The 22536-nt window shown below is 41.0% G+C and overlaps 2 protein-coding genes across 2 annotated transcripts in view; one reads left to right on the forward strand and one right to left on the reverse strand.

Annotated features, from left to right (window-relative positions):
• The window catches only part of kcnd2 (potassium voltage-gated channel, Shal-related subfamily, member 2), a 462331-nt gene that overhangs the window by 259101 nt on the left and 180694 nt on the right, over positions 1-22536 (reverse strand). The gene's annotated exons all lie outside the window — the stretch shown is intronic.
• The window catches only part of LOC134464758 (uncharacterized), a 47531-nt gene continuing 25599 nt past the window's right edge, over positions 605-22536 (forward strand). The window contains exons 1-4 of the mRNA XM_063218104.1: positions 605-785; positions 2369-2476; positions 19391-19535; positions 19952-20144. Of these exons, the coding sequence (XP_063074174.1) occupies position 785; positions 2369-2476; positions 19391-19535; positions 19952-20144 (447 nt within the window). The 5' untranslated portion in view covers positions 605-784. The remainder of the gene's footprint in view (positions 786-2368; positions 2477-19390; positions 19536-19951; positions 20145-22536) is intronic.

Here is a 22536-nt window from a genome sequence, read left to right on the forward strand (position 1 = left end):
TGTGTGTGTGTGCGTGCGTGTGTGTGTGTGTGTGTGTGTGTGTGTGTGTGTGTGTGTGTGCGAGCGTGTGTGTGTGTGTGTGTGTGTGTGTGTGTGTGTGTGTGTGTGTGTGTGTGTGTGTGTGTGTGTGTGTGCGCCCCCGCATGTGTGAGTCTGTGTGTGAGTCTTTCTGTGTGTGAGTCTGTGTATGTGTGTGCGTGCAAGCTTGTCTGTGTGTGTGTGTGTGTGTGTGTGTGTGTGTGTGTGTGTGTGTGTGTGTGTGTGTGTGTGTGCGGGCGGCGGTGGTATAGCAGGACATTTTCCTGACTTTTCACCAGCATTGTAAGGACGGCGATATTTATCAGGACATGAAAACGTCCTTGTAAACATAAAATTATAACACCATTTTCTGACTTCCAAATGACCCCCCAGCACCTTTTTGTAAAATGTCCTTATAACCCCCTACGATGTGCTGGTAAACATAACATTATAACACCCTTTTCTGAGTTCCAAATGACCCCCCAGCAGCTTTTTGTAAAATGTCCTCACAACCCCCTACCTGACATTTCTGTGTGTGGAGTTGTACGGAACTTTGCCCCCTATCGACCCAGTAATGCAACTGCAGCCTATACACATTCCCGCGCAATTCCATACACAGGCATACACAACAGTTCGAAAATGGAACGTTGGACGGCAAGAGTTCTTATGCTGATGCATAAGCCTCATTTCACTCAGAGCATTGCTGCATGGATTGCTTGCGAGACCACCTCTCAGCGACTGACCACCACCAGCCTTCTCGACAGAAAGTAAGTGAAATATAGGCCTACAACTGTCTTCACTCAAATAGTTACGTAATCTACTTAGGCCTAGTGTTTACATATCTGTTTACATTTGTTTCGATCAGAAATCCACTGCTTTCACATCATGTGCTAGCCAGAAGTTGCAGTGATAACTAACTGACTAGCTTCCATGCGGACTATACCATAGCGAGGGGGTTTGGAGCCAGAGGGGCGTAAGTGGCATTTTACTGCAGGGTTACATTAAATTAACCTAGTAGCTCCCCTGTATTCTAATGTCTCTGGTAGTTCTAGATACGATGCTCATCTTTCATTTCCAACACGTAAGGCGAGTGTGTCTGAAAGCGTCCCGCCCCCGCCGACACGACACACACACAGCCAGGGAGAAGCCACGCATCTCGTGCATTTCAGGAATGGGCATTGGGCATTCATAAATAAATCGTTGACACTTTAAATCTGCTATCGGTGATGGTTTTGTAAACATGGACCGTCATCTGCAAATATTCGGGAATAATGTCACATCAGTTTGCGCCTGATTTGGCCAGCGTAAACTTTTGCAAGGTAAGCTACCCTTGTAGCTGTTAGCCAATGTCCGTGTCAACAGCAGGTTATTCCAGTATCTCTAACGCTAATAATAAGCTAACAAGCGAAGTAAACATGGTTCTCTTAGCTGAGGCGATTTTGTCTAGCTCATTACATGAACTGTAATCTGCAACTATTTGGGATTCATTTCATATGAAGTTGCTTCGGATTTGGAAAACAAACTTTTCCAAAGTAAAAGTCACCCTTGTAGCTGAGCGAATCGAGATAATGTCAACAATGTCAATAGCTAACTAATGCAGCCCAACTAGCGAACAACACAATGTTCTTCAGTGGGGTTTATTTTATTTTAACGATTCTCCTGGCCGTGCCACGAGAATGGAAGGAGGGGAAGGGAATGAGAAATATCTCACGTCACGGACACCGGTGTCGGTGTCGCCACCTCTATCACACAGTGAACCTGCTGTGCTGGACCTTCAGAGGTGTACGCTCTACACAACATCGTCTTGTAATTGCTCCCCCTCGTACTGTGAATGGAATGCCACACTTACTAAAGAAGTATTAAAGTCTTTATAATGATTCGTCGGCGGAATTTACACGTTTTCAAATGATGACGGTGGGAGTCTTAAGTCAGCAAACGTACGTCTTTTTTCTCGATTTTCGAATAAAATTCGAATAGTGGCCAAATTAAATGTGTGATTGGGCCATTGACAGCATGCACAGACGCTCAAGACCATGCAGAAAAATAGACTACTTTTCTATTTTCCAGCCCATGCACAGGGGTGAGTGGGTGTCCGGGTGTCCACACAGGCGGTGTGAAAGGAATACTCCGTTTTCATGCGTTTGAAATTGCCCAGACATCCACATGTCTGCACCCATGCGTGCCTTGGTGTAAAAAGGGCCTCAGAAGATACACAACTTCTCTTCCCAGCAACCAGGCCCACAGCCACAAGAAGGCTGTGTTTGCTATGCATGCAGATGTTGTCACTGCCTTGTTAGTGTGTCTTGTTAAAGATCATTTACTATTGTTGTTCTTGTTGTACATGTTACAGTGTCATTAACACGAAGGCGAAAGACCCCTCTTAAAGAGGCGGAACACTACATCAGCCTGAAAGAAGACACCTCTACAATAGAGGCAAAGTTTATTGATGACACCAAAGGTATGTTACTGCAGTTTATGCATTTTTGTAGTGGGGTGGGTTAAGATACTTTGTTTTGGGTAATGAGTTTATTCATTGTCTACAGTTCACAGTTACATGGTTTGTCTGCATCAGTATTGTTACTTTAGTCTAGAAAGAAAGAGGCACAATGTAGGGTTACGTAGTTTGCGCGGTGCCCGTGGCAGGCCTGTCTCATCGTATGCAAAGCGCTTCCCACAACACTTGTTTGCGTCGCTCTGTCAAGAGTTACATTTGTACCTGGGCATCTTAGACCCTTTTTTGTCATAGATAATCCTTAGACATACTTCTTTTGAAAAGACATGCAGGCCACTTGAAATCCAAAATGGCCGCCCATCATACCCATCAACCATCCCTAATTTCCCGGGAAATCCCTAATTGTGACTCATTTCCCGCTTTCTTCCCGATTTGACATTTTTCCCGAAAATATCCCGATTTTTCACATTATCAAAAAACACTGTCGGTCCAGTAGGCTAATTATCCTCATGGCCCTGTCAGTTAGCGACAAGCCACACCCTCTCTTGAAGGAGGAGAGGGTCTTGCTTATCAAGCTACCTGCCAGTAGATTTTAAGCCAGATGCCACACCAAGTTTCTTAAAACTACGAGCTGTCACCCTCGACCGCCGTAGCGTTTGTGCGCTCTGCCTCGGAAGCTGTCAGTTAACGCTGTTCATACAGACTCGGAACAGCGCATCATGATTAACGTAATCACAACACAACCTGCATCAGCACGAAGTTTTGCACGAGCCCCAGACAGTAACAAAACAAGGGGAAACTGATATTTCATTGTTTTTCACTCTGCATGCTCATCATTTAAAACGTGCGCTGGGGATTTTAGACAGACTGTCTTTGCACGCGGACTGTTGTGAAAAGCAGAGTAGAACGCTCTATCCGACCCATCTATTTCGTCCCGTTGACTGTCAGGATTTGGTCTATAGAAAATTTCCAGAATTTTGGCTTAAAATATGGGAATTTCCCCGAATTTTGGTTGCTCCATGTTGACAGGTATGCCGCCCATTTCCCTAGGGAGCCATCATACATAAAGTGCGGTCGGTTACAGGAGAAAAAGGGCATTACCGTTACGGAGCTGACAAAAGCGTGAAACTTTGCATGATGCTCCTTAGGTCCTCCTCAATGATTTAACCCTCTAACCACCAAAGTCGCAGAATTGCAACGATACGTCATCATCAACAAAACCGTCTGTAGATAAAACCAACAGTCTTAATGGTGTTCAGTCATCCTACCAGTAGTTGGCAGACATGTTATCTTTTCAAACAAGCCCAAGATTACGTAATTTTGTAGTTCAGTGTCTATATAAGGCATGAGAAAAAACGTGAGTGACCACATGAACGTTTTAGACTCGGTGTTGAAAATCAGACTGGTCACAGTGGATGGACTTTCTTTGTAAGAGTTATACTAATCACTAAAACAGCAAAATAAAAACGAAAGTGGTGCCGATATTTCCCTCAAACGGGAGGAGAGGAATATCTCTGCGCTCTCCACGCGAGGGGGGATGGCAGAGGTGCTGTCTTTCTCATCGGCTTCAGGTGTTACTAATATAACATAATTAGCCTACGTGCAGCTTCTACTTCTGTCTGTAAACATGCTAGGGCCTACTAACAGCAAAGAAGGACAATGCCAAGATGAATAGTAGCCTAAGCAATTTGATTAGTCAAGGTGGTGGTGATTTGGCCCGCGCCTCTCCCCCCTTTCCTGAAACTGATTTCATTAGGGTCTCCCATTATACATGTTTTCATGCCCATTATCTTGATATAGGCTATTGCCCATTAGTTTTGTGAAATATAAGTGACAATCTGTAACATTCAGTCACTCACTGCAATGCCCTGATCAACTAGGATTATTTTGCTGCCACTGCACAAAGACCAGGCATTTGTTCTACATGATAGTAATGGAATGCCCATTATTCCTAAAATAAATACTATAATCTATGGAAAATTATCAATATTTTCCGATACTAATTAAAAATTCAAAATGGCCGCCACCATATGATGTCATAATATGTTAATTAGGTATCATATTTACCCCCAAAATAATCTTGGGGTCATCCCCAATATTTGTCTAATTTGTCTAAGCTCTATCTATTACCACTGTCAAACCACAGTCATTTGAATTTGTCATGGCAAAATTCAGCTTTTCTGAAAAAGAATTGTGGCGCCTAAAGGGTTAAGCCTAGGAGCCCAACTGAAATATTCCATTTTCATATCAATCAAGTGAATAATCCATATACATATAACTTAGTTACAGTGTCAGTGACAGCTTGGATGATCTACCTCAATAAGGCCATTACAAAGGAAACGGTATGCTGATTTGTAAAATAAATGAACCACTTTTATAGTGTGCACCAAATAAACTATAGTAAATAAGCAATGTTCATATGCTGAAATGCATGGAATGTGTATGTGTGCCTTGCATGTGAAGAAAATGAGTAATGAACACTATTATATGCCATATAAGAATTGCCGTTTTATATGTTTATCCTTTGGGCAAGGGTAGCAAAGACCTACAGTACATGTTGTCCATGAGCCGTTGGCTTTTGTTACCAATTAAAGTACCATGATTCTGAGCTACCCAATACAGGAAACTAATTCAGGAAAAATACAATTTACCTCTGCCTACTTACTGTACATATTTAGAAACCATTTCCTACATTTCATTTGAACTGACTACAGCATACCGTATTGATTAATCTGTAATGCAGGGGTGGGCAATTATTTTGCCTTAAGGGTCATATAGTGTGTAAAATACTGACCGAACGGCCAGATGTCGCAGGCAACTTGTCGGTGTCAATTATAAGAAATAAGTGTATGCTGCCTGACACAACTTCTCAGCTTTGACATTCCTACACATTGTAACTCATTATAAATTATAATGTATTTAGGTGTAGCCCATGAAATTAGTTAATCGCAAGACCCTTGATTTAGGTAGCCATTTTAAGATTGTTGAGCGCAATATTTGGATTTGAAAGTTGTCTTTGATGTTAAGACTCTGTGGGTCACATGAAATGGCTCAGCGGGCCGCATGTTTCCCCCGGGCCTGAAATTGCCAACCTCTGCTGTCATTGTGATGACAAGATGATTGATGAAAGCAATGTTGCTTTCTAGCTCAGTTAGCTACGTATGTATTTTCACACAAAATGTAAATGAAATGTACTGATATCATTATTTGACATACCCAGTCTTTTTTCATGCAGAAAAAGCAAGCATGGAAACATTCGACTCTGCCCATGTGTGTTCACATTCGGTGTGCAGGAGAACAACAGGCGACGGTAGTCAGACTGCAGGCATTGTGCCGCAAGTGTTTCACTGATGCATTGTTTGTTTGTTAGTTAGCTTGTAGCCTCAATACACAAGCTAGAAAGAAAGCATTGATATTGTATTTCACAGAATACAGCTTTGCTCTTGCAAACTACCGGCACTGCACTGCCACGAGAACTAGAAAGTAGCGAGACGACCAATCACAACGGTTTTTGTCTGCGTCCAATGCGTCCGTCCGACGGATAGTCAGGATTTTTTTTAGGCACTCCACGACGGGCGCAGAGCCTCTGTGCAGGGGGGCGTGGTCGCACACAGACACATGACGGGCGTCGTAAGCATAAATTAGGCTTTAGTCATCCCATCTCCCCCTACACCCGACCCCCACTTAAACCCCCCCCCCCCCCCCCCCCCCCCCCCCCCCCCCCCACACACACACACACACACACACACACCCACACCATCATCCATGCCCTTCTCCTCATGTATGTCACTTGCTGGGCCACTTGAGACTTGAGAAAAGGCACACACACACTCACAAATACTTTTTTGAAAACATTTCTTAGGATACAAAGCTGCACAATACAGTATATATTCATTTCTTCTTTAGACAACATTTGTACGCATGTCTGTAAGGAGATAGGAGAGAATTGGGCACAGTCAGTAGAATGTAATGTAACAACAATGTAATGCATATTTTATATGACATGTTAGAAAGTTATTTTCTGAGGGGTCCTAGGCTAGAATTACAGCATATACCCCAAAGAATCACCTTGTTAAGTCTGGTGCTTTTGTCAGTTCCGTAATGGTAAAATCCTTAAAGGGGTATGCCACTATTTTGGGGCTTAATGCAGTTAAAATCGTTGGCCAGGGTTTATATAGGTGATAAAGTGTCTTATTTTTCATGTAAGCCGTTGTCTTGTTTTAAGACAAGTTAAAAGAGGGAGTATGTCGCTAAGCTAGTGAAAGTCAATGGATCCGTGTAGCGTGTAGCAATGCTACAAGGATCCATTGACTTTCACTAGCTTAGCGACGTACTCCCTCTTTTAACTTGTCTTACAGCAAGACAATGCTTAACATGTAAAATAAGACACTTTACCACCTTTATAAACCCCAGCCAACAATTTTAACTGTATTAACCCTTAGAACTCCGAGCGTTTTTTGTGACTTTTCACGTATCTGCCTTAGAATACATGTATGAGGGCTTCAGGGAGGTGTACTATCAAGTGTTTTATATCATTTTATTCAGCAGAAGCTAGGCAATGTGATGGAATTAAACCTATTATATAAACATGACAGAGTAAAAATAATGAAAAAAATACAAAAATCCGATTTAGTTTTTTCACAATAAAGGAGTATGAACAATACCAAACATACAGATTAAAACCTTTTTATTGGCTAAAATTGTAATCACATATGTTCTGTAACAAATGAAATAACATGTCATTGTCTACAACAAAGCATCAAAAAAAATATTGCCACTATAGTGCAGTACAATATAGGCGATTTTATGGTGTTTGCTGTGTAACTCATGAGAGTAGAGGACTATGATACATCCCAACACACAAATTCAGGCCAACTTTCACATTAAAATGATCAATAAGCATACATTTTAACACATTCCATTGAAATGACCAATATAATCCTATAAAACAAACATATATGATCATATAGCAGCTATATATTATAGGCGTTTTTGAATTTGAGACAGGCCATTCATGTGGTAGGAGGGGCTGTTACACAGTCTAACAACAATGTTTGGGGTTATTTAGAAACTAAAAGACTAATAAGCACTTCTTTGGACAAAATCCCATTAAAATGTACAATAAAATATTCACAAATATGCAATCCTGTCATAAAGTAGCCATACACTCATAGGCGCTTTTGAAATAATACAATTTTGTGATTATGCAATTCATGCAGTTTGGTTGACATAGGCTACATTCTGTATATGTTCAAGATTATTTACAGATAGAAAGGATAAGTAAGAATTTGTTTAAAAACATTTTAAATGTCTCATATAATCTTTTAAAAGAATACATTGTTACAATATAGCAGATATATTGACATTTTTAGAAATACACCGGTGGAGACCGTTGTCAAAAGATGGGGTTGCCTAGCCTTTCTTGTTCCCTCATTGGTGTCAACAGTGAGTGGGCTGAATTTGCATCTGTATGATTTTTAAAAATATGTTTAGTTATTTCCCATACACCTAAAACAATTATCTATATGTGTGTGACATTAGCTCAGCAACTCACCCTATTGGGTCATCATCCACTCCTGCGTCCATCGCCCTGGGTGCTCGCTGCTGGCTGTGTCAACGTGCAAGGGTGGCTACCCAACGCTGTTCAAAAACATGATGAGATTTAAATGAGAATAAATATTACACAAAATATTCATTAGGCTACTTATCACTAAAAGCAAATGCTGTGTTAAACCTGGCATAGCCTAAGCACATGAAACAGTGCATAGCCTAAATAAACAAAACAGTGCCAGCATGTATACTTACACTGGGTCTGCATCAGGGGGTACGTCCATGAGATCTGGTCAATCTGTGTGTCACTGGTGTCAACAGTGAGTGGGCTGAACTTTCATCTGTACAATGTAAACAAACATTTAATTATTTCCCACACACATAAAACTAGGGATGCACGATGTATCGGCCAGATGTATCGGTATCGGCCGATATTTGACATTTCTCAACATATCGGACATCGGTCCGATGGGTAAAACTGGGCCGATGTTAACGCCAATGGCTTTTTTATATGTTACGGTTCTAAAAGATTGGATTTGACGGTGACTTTTATTGTTTGTGTTCTAGTTTATCTCTATTTTTAATCTAATTTTATCACAGGGAGTTAAAAAGTGTTTTTTGAAATAAGAGGACATTCAAAAAATCAGTTTGTTTGCATCATTGTCAGTCTGTATTAAATGTTAACTCTTAAAAAAAAACACACACACACACATCGGTATCGGTTAATATCGGTTATCGGCCAAAACCGCAATATCAACATCGGATATCGGTATCGGCCGAAATTTTTCACATCGTGCATCCATACATAAAACAATAATCTACAGCATATGTGTGACATCAGCTCAGCAACTCACCCTATTGGGTCATCCTCCTCCTGGGTCCATCCCAATAGGTGCCCGCTGCTGGCTTCATCAACGTGCATAGGTGGCTGGCTACCCAACACTGTTCAAAACATGATGAGATTTAGATGAGATTAAATGTCACAACAAATATTAAATATCACTAAATGCAAATATTGTGTCAAACCTGGCATAGCCCTAAACACATGAAACAATGCCAGCTACTTACACTGGGTCTACATCAGTGGGAACTTCCACTTATCTGGTCAATAAATCTGTAACAGCCAACTGAGAGAGGGAAAAAGTTAAGTCACAATCTAGCTTTCATGACAGTAAATTACTACAGGAGTGCAAATAAATACATAAAAAGATTCACAACGCCATGAATTATTTCTGAGGTCAGCAGCCTACTGTAAGAAAGCATAGGACAAGTCATTCCATGCAGTCATTTCAGAAGTCAGGCTAATATAACCACTTCAAACATAAAAAAAACCAACATGACCCACTACAAAGACCTCAAGAAAAGAAACTACATCTAGTCCAACACCGTTAGTAATATGCCAATCTCACATCTATTTGCCTACTTCTACAAAACTCAACATGATTGTCACTCATGAGTGTGCACACCCCCTCTGTTTGTTTACATCTGGCGTCCACCTAATTAGGTACGATGTGCATGAGATTGTATGTCTTCCAAGCGCCAGGGATTCATTTTTCAAATATGAAGGGACAATTGCAGGCAATTGCATGTCTGTTCAACACATATCAAAACATTTTAGCAGCCAAACTTACTTTCTATGGATGCAACAACAGCAGCGGCAGCAGCATAGCAGCAAGAGTAGGCAGGTCGCAGCATCTCATCTTCACTCCAACTTCTCGTGTCAACTTTCATGTCGTCCGACTTTGTCAACATCCACATCCCAATACGTCCATGAAACACCTTGAAATGAGGACTCTTCTTGTAATTTTCCTTCAGCAATAACCCGTGAACACTAAAAAATATGCCACTACCACGGCACTTCCCCCGGTTTACTGTGCTCCCTGGAAACGCAACACCTGATCACAAAACAACATCCGGTCGATCGACCACTTCCTGGTTTATCTGAATGTTTTATCCCTGTATTTTAGAGATCAGAGATTTCTAAAACCAATGAAAACCATAGTTACAAAGTTAATTACATTTGCTGCTGGTTATTTTCTGTTATTTTGACGGAGAATAATGATCATGATCGAGCAGGATTTTTGCCGCGACTTCAAAGTTGCGTCATTCCAACAGCATTCCGGTCAAAGTAAACAAAATATTAAAACACATTTTTAAAAGCAATGTCTCTGTTAGTTGTATAGCAGATACCCACACATGAGGTATCAAAATGATGGTTGAGATGTCTGGTTTTCGAAAAACATGGGTTGGACTTCCAGTTATGTGATGTTTTTGTTTTAATTACGTCAATGTTCAACATGTCAAAAGCGGCACGGATCCGTGCCGCTAGAGTTCTGAGGGTTAAGCCCCAAAATAGTGGCATACCCCTTTAACCGATCGCACAAATGTGGGTAAATGGTGAATGAAACATTTGTTCAAAATAGTGAGCAAAATGCAAGCATCAACCTTGGTACAAACACTCCTTAAACGTGACAAAAGGATGTGGGTCAATTGAAATACAAGATTGATGCTCATTTTCCAAAATGGCCCCACAAACACATGTACTGCAGGAAATACATACAGTGATACTAGCGCCAAACTTGGTAAAAAAAAAAAATGTTGAAATAACTCCTTTGAAAAAGTAGACATTCCACTTGAAATTCAAGATGGCCACCCATTTCCCAACATGGCTACTTTACAGACCAGTAATGGATCCGTCGATAACTGAAACAATGGTTCATAGTGTGATGCATGCATCCAACATGGTACTGTCATGACCCAGAAGTTCCGGGCGAATTCCATTCGACGCAACAGTGCCCCCCCTCCAAGCCTTGTGGAATCTAGTCACTTAATAGAATGTTGCCACTGCAACAATGGGCAGACCCACGCGACTATAAGACGCAGGGCAGCAAACATACCAGAAGACCTGTAGCTATTATACTTTAAACAAAGAGCAATTTCAGCTGTCACGAGAATGAGATTGTATTATTACACCTACTGCAGTAGGAGTCAAGTCCCGGTGTTGTGCAGTGAATGACGGACGCGACGACAGCTGAATAAGTCATCAAATCTGTGTGTGCAGTAACCTGTTACGAACTTATAATAACTACCCACAAGCCCACAAGCCCCTGAGGTCCAACCCCAAGTCCCATGGGGCACCTAAGTCACGCCCTCTACTTCCTGGTTCATGGGGCAGGGGAAGTCAAAAAATAATTTCTGGGCTTGAAAACGAGTGCTTTTTTGACACCAATCCAAACCTTGGACCTCCACCTATGCACCACAAATCCAAAAATCACTCATTTTCAAGCCCAGTAATCATTTTTTGACTCCCTCTGCCCCATGAACCAGGAAGTAGAGGGCGTGACTTAGGTGCCCCATAGGATGTCCAAACACTGGGTGATCATGGGACATGTAGTCCCATATACTACAGTAGGAGAACGGGCGGCCATCTTGAATTTCAAATGGCCCATACACCTTAACATCAGAGTTGTGTCTTAAGAGTACTGTATTTGGAACAAGTTTAGTGCCCACATCTCTATTTGAACAATTGTTCTAGTATCTCCTGCATAGGGCTGTCACGGTATGACAATTTAAGCTCACGGTTATTGTGACCAAAATTTTCACGGTGTACGGTATTATCGCTGTAATTTTTTTAAATTTTTTAAATTACTGAAGCATTTCAGGGTTGCCAGATGTGACTGATTATTTCCAGCCCAAAAAATGCTCAAAATGCCTGGAGGCACAACATCTTGCACAGTTTGAACTGACTGTCAAAAATGATACGCCAATTCTACACAAAACCCCATCCAATACTTGCCTGGTTAACACCAGACCTAATCACAAGTGTGTCTTTCAGATCGAAACGATTGTGTAGAACTAAAGGCAGTATGGGAGTTCCCAGGCTAATCCAATACTGTCTTGTTTCTATCCTGAACACCAGACAGTTTGGGTGGGATGAGTTATCTGGCAACCTTGAGTTTCTTGCAGTCCCCTAGACTCGAATCCCAAGTGGCCAGCTGATTGCTACAGCCTAAAACGCTTGATATCAAAAGTTCAAGCCATCTTTAATGTCTTTCAGACTCAAAACCATACAGGCCTATTTGTATTATTTATTTTTGTAAACGAGATGTATTACTTTGGTCTGTGCCGCTGCAGCTGATGTAAGTGCAGCTCACCAAAGAGCGTCTGAGGTTGGATGGCTACACAAGGAAATAATTCTGTTTTCACATCCGACTAACATTACACTAAAGTTAAAAACGTCAGACCCTCTTCGATGTATATGCTAAAAAAATCAACTGTTCACTGGGGATTGTTGATCATGGAGGAGTGCTGCTTCACTTTTGCCTCTTTAGCAGGTGCTCTTTGGCTCAAGGAGATAAAGTTTCTTAAATTATGGTCAAACTTAGCTCTGAAGAAGACAGAAGTCGCAACGAGTCAGCCCATTTAATTAAAGGCTTTTTAACTTCACCAGCAATGTGCCTTGGAATCTTTGGTAGACCTTATCAACAGCCACAACTGGAGCTAAGTCTGAACATAATTTAAGAACCTCTTCGATGTATTTTCGCGGTCAACAACACAGCTGGCAATATGTTACTTTATTTTTGATAGCCTTTCCTACGAGGCGGAGCCTGAAGTGTCCAAGCATGCATGCCATGGGCAGTGATGGCGGCAGTTCAACTTAGAGCTAAAACTAAATACTACTAAATACCACTAAATACCACTAAATACCACTAAATATCATCCATTCAGCCCCTCTTTGTTGTGTTTGCTGAATCAAACCCACGTTTGTACATTTAACCCTTTAAGCGCCACAATTTATTTTTCAAAAAAGCTGAATGTTGGCATGATGAATTCAAATGACTGTGGCTTGACACTGGTAACAGATAGAGCTTGACTGTCAATTAGACAAATATTGGGGATGACCCCAAGATTATTTTGGGAGTAAATATGCATACCTAATTTGCATATTATGACGTCATATTGTGGCGGCCATTTTGAATTTTTAATAATTTTTGGAAAATATTGATAATTTTCAATAGATTATTGAATTTATTTAGCAATATTTGACATTCCATTACTATCACGTAGTGCACATACACTATGGTCAAGGAAATAAATAGTTTTAGGCAGAATATATATATTATATATTGTAATATTGCAATAATATAATGCAATAATATTGAAATATATAATGCAACAATTACTACTTTTGCCTGGAGGGCCGAACATGTTTGTATCTGTAACCTGTACCTTTTTAGCTTGTGAAACTTTCACAGAAAGGGTCAGCACACACATAGGCCTATTCAATTCATATTTATGCCTATTTTTACATCTGTATAGCCTACTATGGCCTTTGGAGCAGGCGCTGTATAGGCAGTAAAATGGTTGATCATGGCACACTCTAGCTCAGTGACTTCTACAGTTTGTCACTTACATTTCACAAAACTAATGGGCAAACTGTCAACATAATGGGTATGAAATCACAAGTATTATGTCCATAGTATTGTGTCCAACGTAATTAGGCTACGTTATAGCCTGACACCTGAAGCCGATCAGGAACACAATCCCCGCCCCCTCGCATGGAGAGCGCAGCGCCCTTCCACCCTCTCCCCCGTTTGAGAGAAATATATCGCCACCTCTTTCGTCTTTATTTGCTGTTTTACTGATTTGTATAACTCTTACAAAGACAGTCAAAATGCTGTGACCAGTCTGATTGTCAACAACGAGTCTAAAACATTCATGTTTTTAGGGTTGCCTATGCGTCTTCTCTTCACCGTGCGTTCTATTACCAAAACCTCTCCATACGGAGATATGGCCACGTTAGCCGCTGCCATCCACCCAGTAGAAGTCAGAAAGAGGGACAGAATGAGTGCGTGTGTGCTGCTTGGTGAACAGTGTTTGTCTGATCCCAGGATTATTGCGTTTGCGTCCGGATAGGTGGCTACCCGTATCACCGGGGGCTGAATGGAGGGAGCGCAAGCTAACATACCAGACCCACTTCTCTCACCCCTAATTCCTCCACCAATACCTGTATGGACACTACGACTGCATTCGCCACTACCACCGACTCACTTGAGATCGGATAAAGTCACCGAATGAGTTTCAATGTGTGTGTGTGCTTAGAGAACATCCTTGCTTCGCATGTCGGCATCACTGCCTTCGAAAGTTTCGCCAGGGTAAACAAAGAGTGCTCGTCCGATCATTATCCTCCTCGTGAGATACAAACTGTCCTTCGGAGTCAGAATAGGCAAATAACATGCTCAGAACTTCATCACGATTCAACTTCTCACTAGCCATGATGAAATAGCTCGCTGATAGTTCACTGATAACAACACAAACCCAACTCGCACGCCTCGAGTCAAAGACGCAAAGTGGCTACTTCCGCATTTTGTGGTCGCGTCACAGGTCGCGTCTTTTACTGCTTCACCAAAGACTCTGTGAACTACAAAATGACGCAATCGTAGTCTTGTTTGAAAGGGTAGCATGTCTGCCAACTACTGGTAGGGAGGATGAACACTATTAAGACCGCTGGTTTGATCTACATGCGCTTTTGTTCATGATGACGTACCGTCGCAATTCTGCGACTTTGGCGCTTAAAAGGTTAAGTAAGGACAAAGCCATCGTAGTTTTACAAGGACATCGATAGCTGAGTGGGCTTCAGCTGCATCGAGGACGTCTCATAGCGAACGCACATCTCTGCTTGGAGCCAACTTGGCCAAAGTTATAAACACAATTTATTAGGAACTCTTTTTGGTTGCTGTGGTGATCAAACACATTCATTCCCATGAGAGCACGATACTTGCGGATTCACTTAAAAAGGGGTGTGTGTAGAACTCTAGAGAGAATAATGATTAGAAGTGGTGCGGTGACCTGCCGGGGATCATGAACTTTTTTTTAGATGTTAAGGCTGTTTGGTGCTAGAAAAAAATGCACCCTTGAGCAACGTCAGACGCCAGAAAGGCTCACGGTGCACGATACGGTAACCCACCAAGATAGCACCGCCTTATGAAATTCAAAAGGTTATTGTCACCGTCAACATTTTTAGCGCGGTAACCGCCTACTCCGGTAACCATGACAGTCCTACTCCTGCAGTATTCCTACAGGAATTTGTAGCAGTCATCTTGGAAAATGGGTCGCCATATTGAATTTCAAGGGACATGCATGCTTTTTCAAGAGTTATGTCTAAAGAGTTTTTGTACCTAGTATCTGGTGCTTGTATAACTACTTGAACTTAATTTCCCTATGACACATCTATACAGTGGCCATCTTGGTAAATGAATGAATTTGAATTCACTCACATGCAAGAGGTTCATCTAAGGAGTATCTGTGCCAAGTTTGGTGTCCGTATCACCATTTGAACAATTGTTTCAGTTGCCAATTTATATCTGTATGCTGGCCACCTTGGAAAAATGGGCAACCATCTTGAGTTTGAAGTGGCCCGCATACTTTTTGAAAATAGTAATGTCTAAGGACCGATTTCGCCGATTTCGGCGCTTGTGTCACAAACTGAAGTATCGGGTCACAAAGCTGTCCACCTATTGGGGTTCTCTGACCATGGAAGTGATTGTGAGAGTCATCATTCATTTACTATTGACTCATTGACTCAAATAAGCATCGGCGGAGTGCGGCAATTGCCCCTTTAAAGGGGAATTCTGGCTAATCTGGCAACATGTGCCGTCTGATTCTGGTCAAGGGAATTCGGCTAAAGGGAAAACCATGAGAAATTTTCATGCGGGCTGTGCAAAGTTGTTCAATTGTGCCGTTTTCAATTAAAGCGAGTGGCAGCGGACAGACTGATCACCATCTATGAAGCTAATGTTAATTTTAGCATTAGCTAGCACAGACATTCATGCATTTGGAGATTTCAGATGTGGCGCACCTACCTCTCTCAGCTTCTGTCTTCCACAGAGGTCCACAGAAATTGATCGCTGAAGTCATATATTATAGTAATCCATTTTCTTTTTGTCCATCAAAAACGACCCCCAGGAACTGAGCTATACACATGGCCATGTTTGTTATTGTTTCCGAACAGACAGCTGACTGGTTTCAACACGCATTTTTGTCACATGACTGCTGGAAGGGGCGCACATAGAGCTTGAAAGTGACGTCACATCCTCCGATTTCATGGGACCTCACAGCGTTTTTTAACGGAAAATTTTAGCATGTAATCCAATTAAAATGATATTTCGATCCACTTCGAGTTGTGCCACGGGCTTCACATATGTTGTTTCTGATATTTTTGTGTAATTTATCGTACTAAACACCAAACGATTTAGAAGGGTGTGTTTTATTATATTTTTCATGCAGACGGCCTCGGAATAAAATATGCTTAAACAGCATCTGTAATCACTCGAATCAGAAGATATTTACTTGCTACCATGCTGTTAGATGGTCAGCTAAGGTCCCATGAAATGCAGAACTAGGGGGCGGGACTTTCAAGCTCTATTCACTCATTATTCAGCTGCAGGAGAGAGGCGCCTTAGGGAGTATACTGTTTGCAATTTTGAGATGGATAGTTTGTCAGATTCTGATGTTGGAATGGAAGAGTTTGACGATCGGGGTTATCTTTTTGAACCCAAGTATACAGATGAAGAGTTGTTGGCACAAGATGCAGCGCGGATGGCTCAAACCGAGGATCCCGAGACAGGAGCTACAGTATGTCAGGTAAGTGAGTACAACCCTCACATTTTTGCAGATTTGTGAGTATACCTTTTCATAGGATAGTTTTAAAGAAATGTCACTTTGACACAATGATTAGTGACCTTTTAGCAACATATATGACCGCTTAACTTTCTTGTTCACTCAGAATACAGAAAAAATACAGCCATTAATGTTTTAACATTGCCCACAAAAGTGAGTACACCCCAGATTAAAATCCGGCAGAGAAGGGGCCGTGTTGGCTCAAATCGTCTCAAAATGAAAAGGGATTAAAAGGGTGGTCATCGGTGTGCATTACAACCTTTCTTTACATTGAATTTTTACATTTTGAGTCTCTTGAGACCACACTACATGGTTCCAGTGATTCATATCTTTGGTCTGTTCATCTCTCTTGAGACCAAGATGAACAAATCTGCTTTAGATGGTGTCAAGCAGGTGTGGTGGTAAACAAGTGAGTTTTACAAAAAAAGTGTATCCTCTCAAAATTCAAGCATGGTAGTGGGACTGACATGGTTTGGGGATGCATGACTACTGTCACCATTGGACATCTGAATTACACCTAAAAGAAACATGCATGTCAACATGCACTGTGACTACTGAAGCAGATCATGATACTCTCCATAGGACTGCATTCAAATCTCACACCAATCTATTTAAGCCATTTAAGCTATTTAAAAGTTCAATGTAGAGAAAGGTTGTAACTAGGGCTTTGACTTGTGCCCCAAAATCATAGTCGAAGTTCGTTTCTAAATTAAAAACGATATTCGAATATATTCGAATATTTATCCATATTTTTTACCATTAAAATTGCCCCAGTTAGACCTGATGTCAAGCTGAAGTTGTTCTTTCCCCCAGTCAGTGACTAGTAAAAGGCTATTCCAACCAGAGATGTAGCCTAATGGCCCATTAACAACATGCATTCAACCAGCCATTATTGTTTAGCGATCGTTCAGCACTTATATAAGAAGACGGTACTTAGAGGTGTGAATGCAGATTAAAACATGGCAAAGCTAGCAGCCATGTCAAACTTGTAGCCCAAGTTAAATTTGAATTGGATCATATGGGAATCATGGGAATTGAGCACACAGCACCAATCAACAAATATGTATTTATTTTCTATCACTAATGACGGACATTTAGGTAGTGTTTGTATGTCCAGGTAAGATGACTGCTCTCGTCTAAAAACGAACATGACACAAACTAGCAGTGCGCTAAAAAAACATGCTAAAAGCATGCTAACAAAATCATCACCTGCAGTCTGCCTGATCTGACACCCAGACCAACGAAGCTAATTTGGTCAAATCCAAAAAACAAGAAGTTATTATCTTACTCTTGGCGTAATCACAGGTACTTGTGGGTTGAATCACATAATTCCAGAAACTCGTCAACAACTCCAGAAAGTAATTTGATGATGCTTTGTTTATTAACTGTAGCCATTCACTTGAATGGAACTCTGCAGCACTCATCTGCTTGTTATGCGGACTCTGGGGGAGACTGCCTGCCGCAAGTGTCCTGCTACGGAACACAGAGAGATGAGCCACGCACGCGACTCTCCTCAACACAGCTGTAGTGATTAACCAGCCATGGAAAAAAATAATTGTGAATTGCAGTGTTTACAAGGAAATGATTTTAATCAACAACAATGAAATACCCAAAAAAGCAATACCCATATCAGATTCGAATATTAATGGCCAATTAATATTCGTTCGAATGTCTCGTATTTTCTTAACATTCGACTTATATTCGAATATCGAATATCGAAGTCAAAGGCTTAGTTGTAACGCACACCGATGACCTCCCTTTTAATCCCTTTTAATTTTGAGACAATTTGAGCCAACACGGCCTCTTCTCTGTACTCACTTTGTGGGCAATGTTAAAAGAATTGATGACTGTATTTTGATTTTTTTTCTGAGTGAACAAGAAATTGAAGCAGTCATATATGTTGCCAAAAGGTCACTAATCATTGTGCTAAAGTGAAATTTCTTTAATGCTCTCCTATGAAAAGATATACTCACAAATATGCAAAAATGTGAGGGTTGTACTCACTTACGTGAAATACTGTAGGTCACGCAGAGTGGAGACATGGTGGTGCAGATGTGGACATTGTATTGCACTGACCACGGAGGAAGACAGTATGTGCTGCATGGAGTGGGATATTTTACAGTGCGATCCACATGGGTTACAGAGCACAGAGTGTTTCCAGCAGTCATGTGGCAAACTGACCTCACGGCAAAAATGTGTGTTGAAACCAGTCAGCTGTCTGTTCGGAAACAATAACAAACATGGCCATGTGTATACCTCAGTTCCTAGGGTAATTGTTGATGGACAAAAAGAAAATGGATTACTATAACGTATGACTTGTGTATGTATGAACGTCTGTGCTAGCTAATGCTAAAATTACCCATTGGGGTTCGTTGTCTGTACCCAAACAGCAAGCCAATTAACTCTGAAGCATTTTGAAACACGCTAAGAGATTCATAGAAGGTGAAAAGTTTGCCCGCTGCCTCCCGCTTTCATTGAAAACAGCACAACTTTGCGCAGCCTGCATGAAAATTTCTCATGGTTTTCCCTTTAGCCAAATTCCCTTGGCCAGAATCAGATGGGACATGTTGCCAGATTGGACAATAGTATATTAGTAGGTCTGGCTCTTACTAGTTCTCATCTTATGAAAATATTCCACTGTGACAACACATATCTAACTGTCTAAATTGCTCACATTAAATTGTTTTACAGGGCGAGGAGTTTTTTCAAATGCATACATAGAAAAAGATGCCTTTGTGGTGGAGTACAGGGGGAAGCTCTGCCCCCTGAAAAACCTAAGCAAAAAGGCCAACCTGGAGTATGTTTATACATTCAAATTCAACGATATGGATTACTGGTGGGTAAAAGCTTGGTCCAGACAGCCCATTTGCCAGGGACTGGTAGGAAAAAGATAGTTTTTTTTTTATTGTCTAGTCTGACAAGAACAACTGAATTGGACCAATATGGGACCGTTTTTATGTTTTTCAGTACGTGTATAAAATCTTCTTTACATATAACTTAGGTTTCTATACATTATGCTAGAAATTGAGGTTAGTTCAACAAGAATATCCAACAAGAATGATTGGTCTGCAATGATGTCGATATTTTTGCGGGGTCCCCTGTAGGAGTGATACGCATGGTCCTAACCTTGACATTGAATGGTCCGCATTACTTTTTTTATGAACCGTGCCACTTAAGATCAACACATCTTGAAGACATATTAAGGAATTCACCACCTGTAACATGATCATGACACGCATTATCTCTTTTCAGCATTGATGCGTCTCAGGAAGACGGCACACTTGGCCGTCTGATTAACGACAGCCCCACTCCAAATTGTAGGGCCAAAATAATTAGACATTTGAATGTGCCCCATATATGTATTTTTGCAAAGAAAAACATTGCTCCTGGTGATGAAATAACGTACGACTACGGGGTCCCTTGGCTCCCTTGGAGAACTACTAAGGTTAGTACAGCTTGTGATGGCACACCTGACTAAGTACGAATTGAAATACTGAAACCTTTTCTTCTGTCTTTAAATTATTCGAATATTCTGAGATTTAATTAAAACAAATATATTTAGTAAAAGTGGCTCCTAAGTCTGCTTAGAGTGTCTCAGAAAATGGTGTTATGCAAGGACGGCATAGTATGCAAGAACACAGTTTCACAACAGACTGGTCTCTGTTAAAAAAAATGTACACTCTCCCTTACTGATTTTGTTGGTTTGCCCACTAATAAAGACACGATCAGTCTATAATGTTTATGATAAAATGCATTTTAATATGGAATTCCAGGTGTATGTGACTAAAACGTGCAAGGCACCTAACCCCACATTGCTCCAGGAACTGTAACCAATACCCTGTATCTAAATAGCTGTAAGTCGCTTTGAATAAAGGCGTCAGCTAAGTGCAATGTAATGTAATGATGTTAATGATGAAATGCATTTTAATATGGAATTCCAGGTGTATGTGACTTAAACGTATGCTATATTTATTTCATACTTTGCTTGTTTCCATTCAAGTCTCAACATGAAATTGAATTGTGCTATTCTCTTTCATTTCCTCCCCTGAATTCCATCACTTAGCCTGGGTCATCTGAGAAGAAACATGCAAATGTCTTAGACACCCATGGGGATGTTAGTGATGTCGATACTCAAGTAATTAATGTCCGATGTTGTATATTGATGTCATGTGTCACCATTTTTGAGATTGAGACAGTGACCATACAAGTATGCACCTGAACTTAAAAAAATCTACACTCTCTTGTATTCCCTTCCCTGACTACTGCCATCTAGTCTGGAGCAACTGAGAAGGAAGAGGATCGTGCCATTGTGGATGCTCAGGTTAGCAGTGTTTGGTTGTGTATGCTGATTTTTTATTTGTTTTCCCCTGTGTGTTGGTGTCCATGACTCTGATCAGGAATGGTATACAAGAGCATATTTTGATTAGCAGCTTAAAGCTGCTATGTTACATTTGTGTGTTGGTATACAAGAGAAAATGGTGTTATGCAAGGACGGCATAGTATGCAAGAACACATTTTGACAACAGACTGAGTCTATGATGTGGCCAGCGGTGACCTAGTGGTTAGGGAGGTGGACTTAAGATCAGAGGATTACAGGTTAAAATCCCACTATTGCCTCTCCCGACACCTCTATCCATCGCTGAAGTACCCTTGAGCAAGGCACCTAACCCCACATTGCTCCAGGGACTGTAACCAATACCCTGTATCTAAATAGCTGTAAGTCTCTTTGAATAAAGGCGTCAGCTAAGTGCAATGTAATGTAATGATGTTAATGATGAAATGCATTTTAATATGGAATTCCAGGTGTATGTGACTTAAACGTATGCTATATTTATTTCATACTTTGCTTGTTTCCATTCAAGTCTCAACATGAAATTGAATTGTGCTATTCTCTTTCATTTCCTCCCCTGAATTCCATCACTTAGCCTGGGTCATCTGAGAAGAAACATGCAAATGTCTTAGACACCCATGGGGATGTTAGTGATGTCGATACTCAAGTAATTAATGTCCGATGTTGTATATTGATGTCATGTGTCACCATTTTTGAGATTGAGACAGTGACCATACAAGTATGCACCTGAACTTAAAAAAATCTACACTCTCTTGTATTCCCTTCCCTGACTACTGCCATCTAGTCTGGAGCAACTGAGAAGGAAGAGGATCGTGCCATTGTGGATGCTCAGGTTAGCAGTGTTTGGTTGTGTATGCTGATTTTTTATTTGTTTTCCCCTGTGTGTTGGTGTCCATGACTCTGATCAGGAATGGTATACAAGAGCATATTTTGATTAGCAGCTTAAAGCTGCTATGTTACATTTGTGTGTTGGTATACAAGAGAAAATGGTGTTATGCAAGGACGGCATAGTATGCAAGAACACATTTTGACAACAGACTGAGTCTATGATGTGGCCAGCGGTGACCTAGTGGTTAGGGAGGTGGACTTCAGATCAGAGGATTACAGGTTCAAATCCCACTATTGCCTCTCCCGACACCTCTATCCATCGCTGAAGTGCCCTTGAGCAAGGCACCTAACCCCACATTGCTCCAGGGACTGTAACCAATACCCTGTATCTAAATAGCTGTAAGTCGCTTTGAATAAAGGCGTCAGCTAAGTGCAATGTAATGTAATGATGTTAATGATGAAATGCATTTTAATATGGAATTCCAGGTGTATGTGACTTAAACGTATGCTATATTTATTTCATACTTTGCTTGTTTCCATTCAAGTCTCAACATGAAATTGAATTGTGCTATTCTCTTTCATTTCCTCCCCTGAATTCCATCACTTAGCCTGGGTCATCTGAGAAGAAACATGCAAATGTCTTAGACACCCATGGGGA

Source organism: Engraulis encrasicolus, chromosome 15 (assembly GCF_034702125.1).
Source record: "Engraulis encrasicolus isolate BLACKSEA-1 chromosome 15, IST_EnEncr_1.0, whole genome shotgun sequence".
NCBI classification, from domain to species: Eukaryota; Metazoa; Chordata; class Actinopteri; order Clupeiformes; family Engraulidae; genus Engraulis; species Engraulis encrasicolus.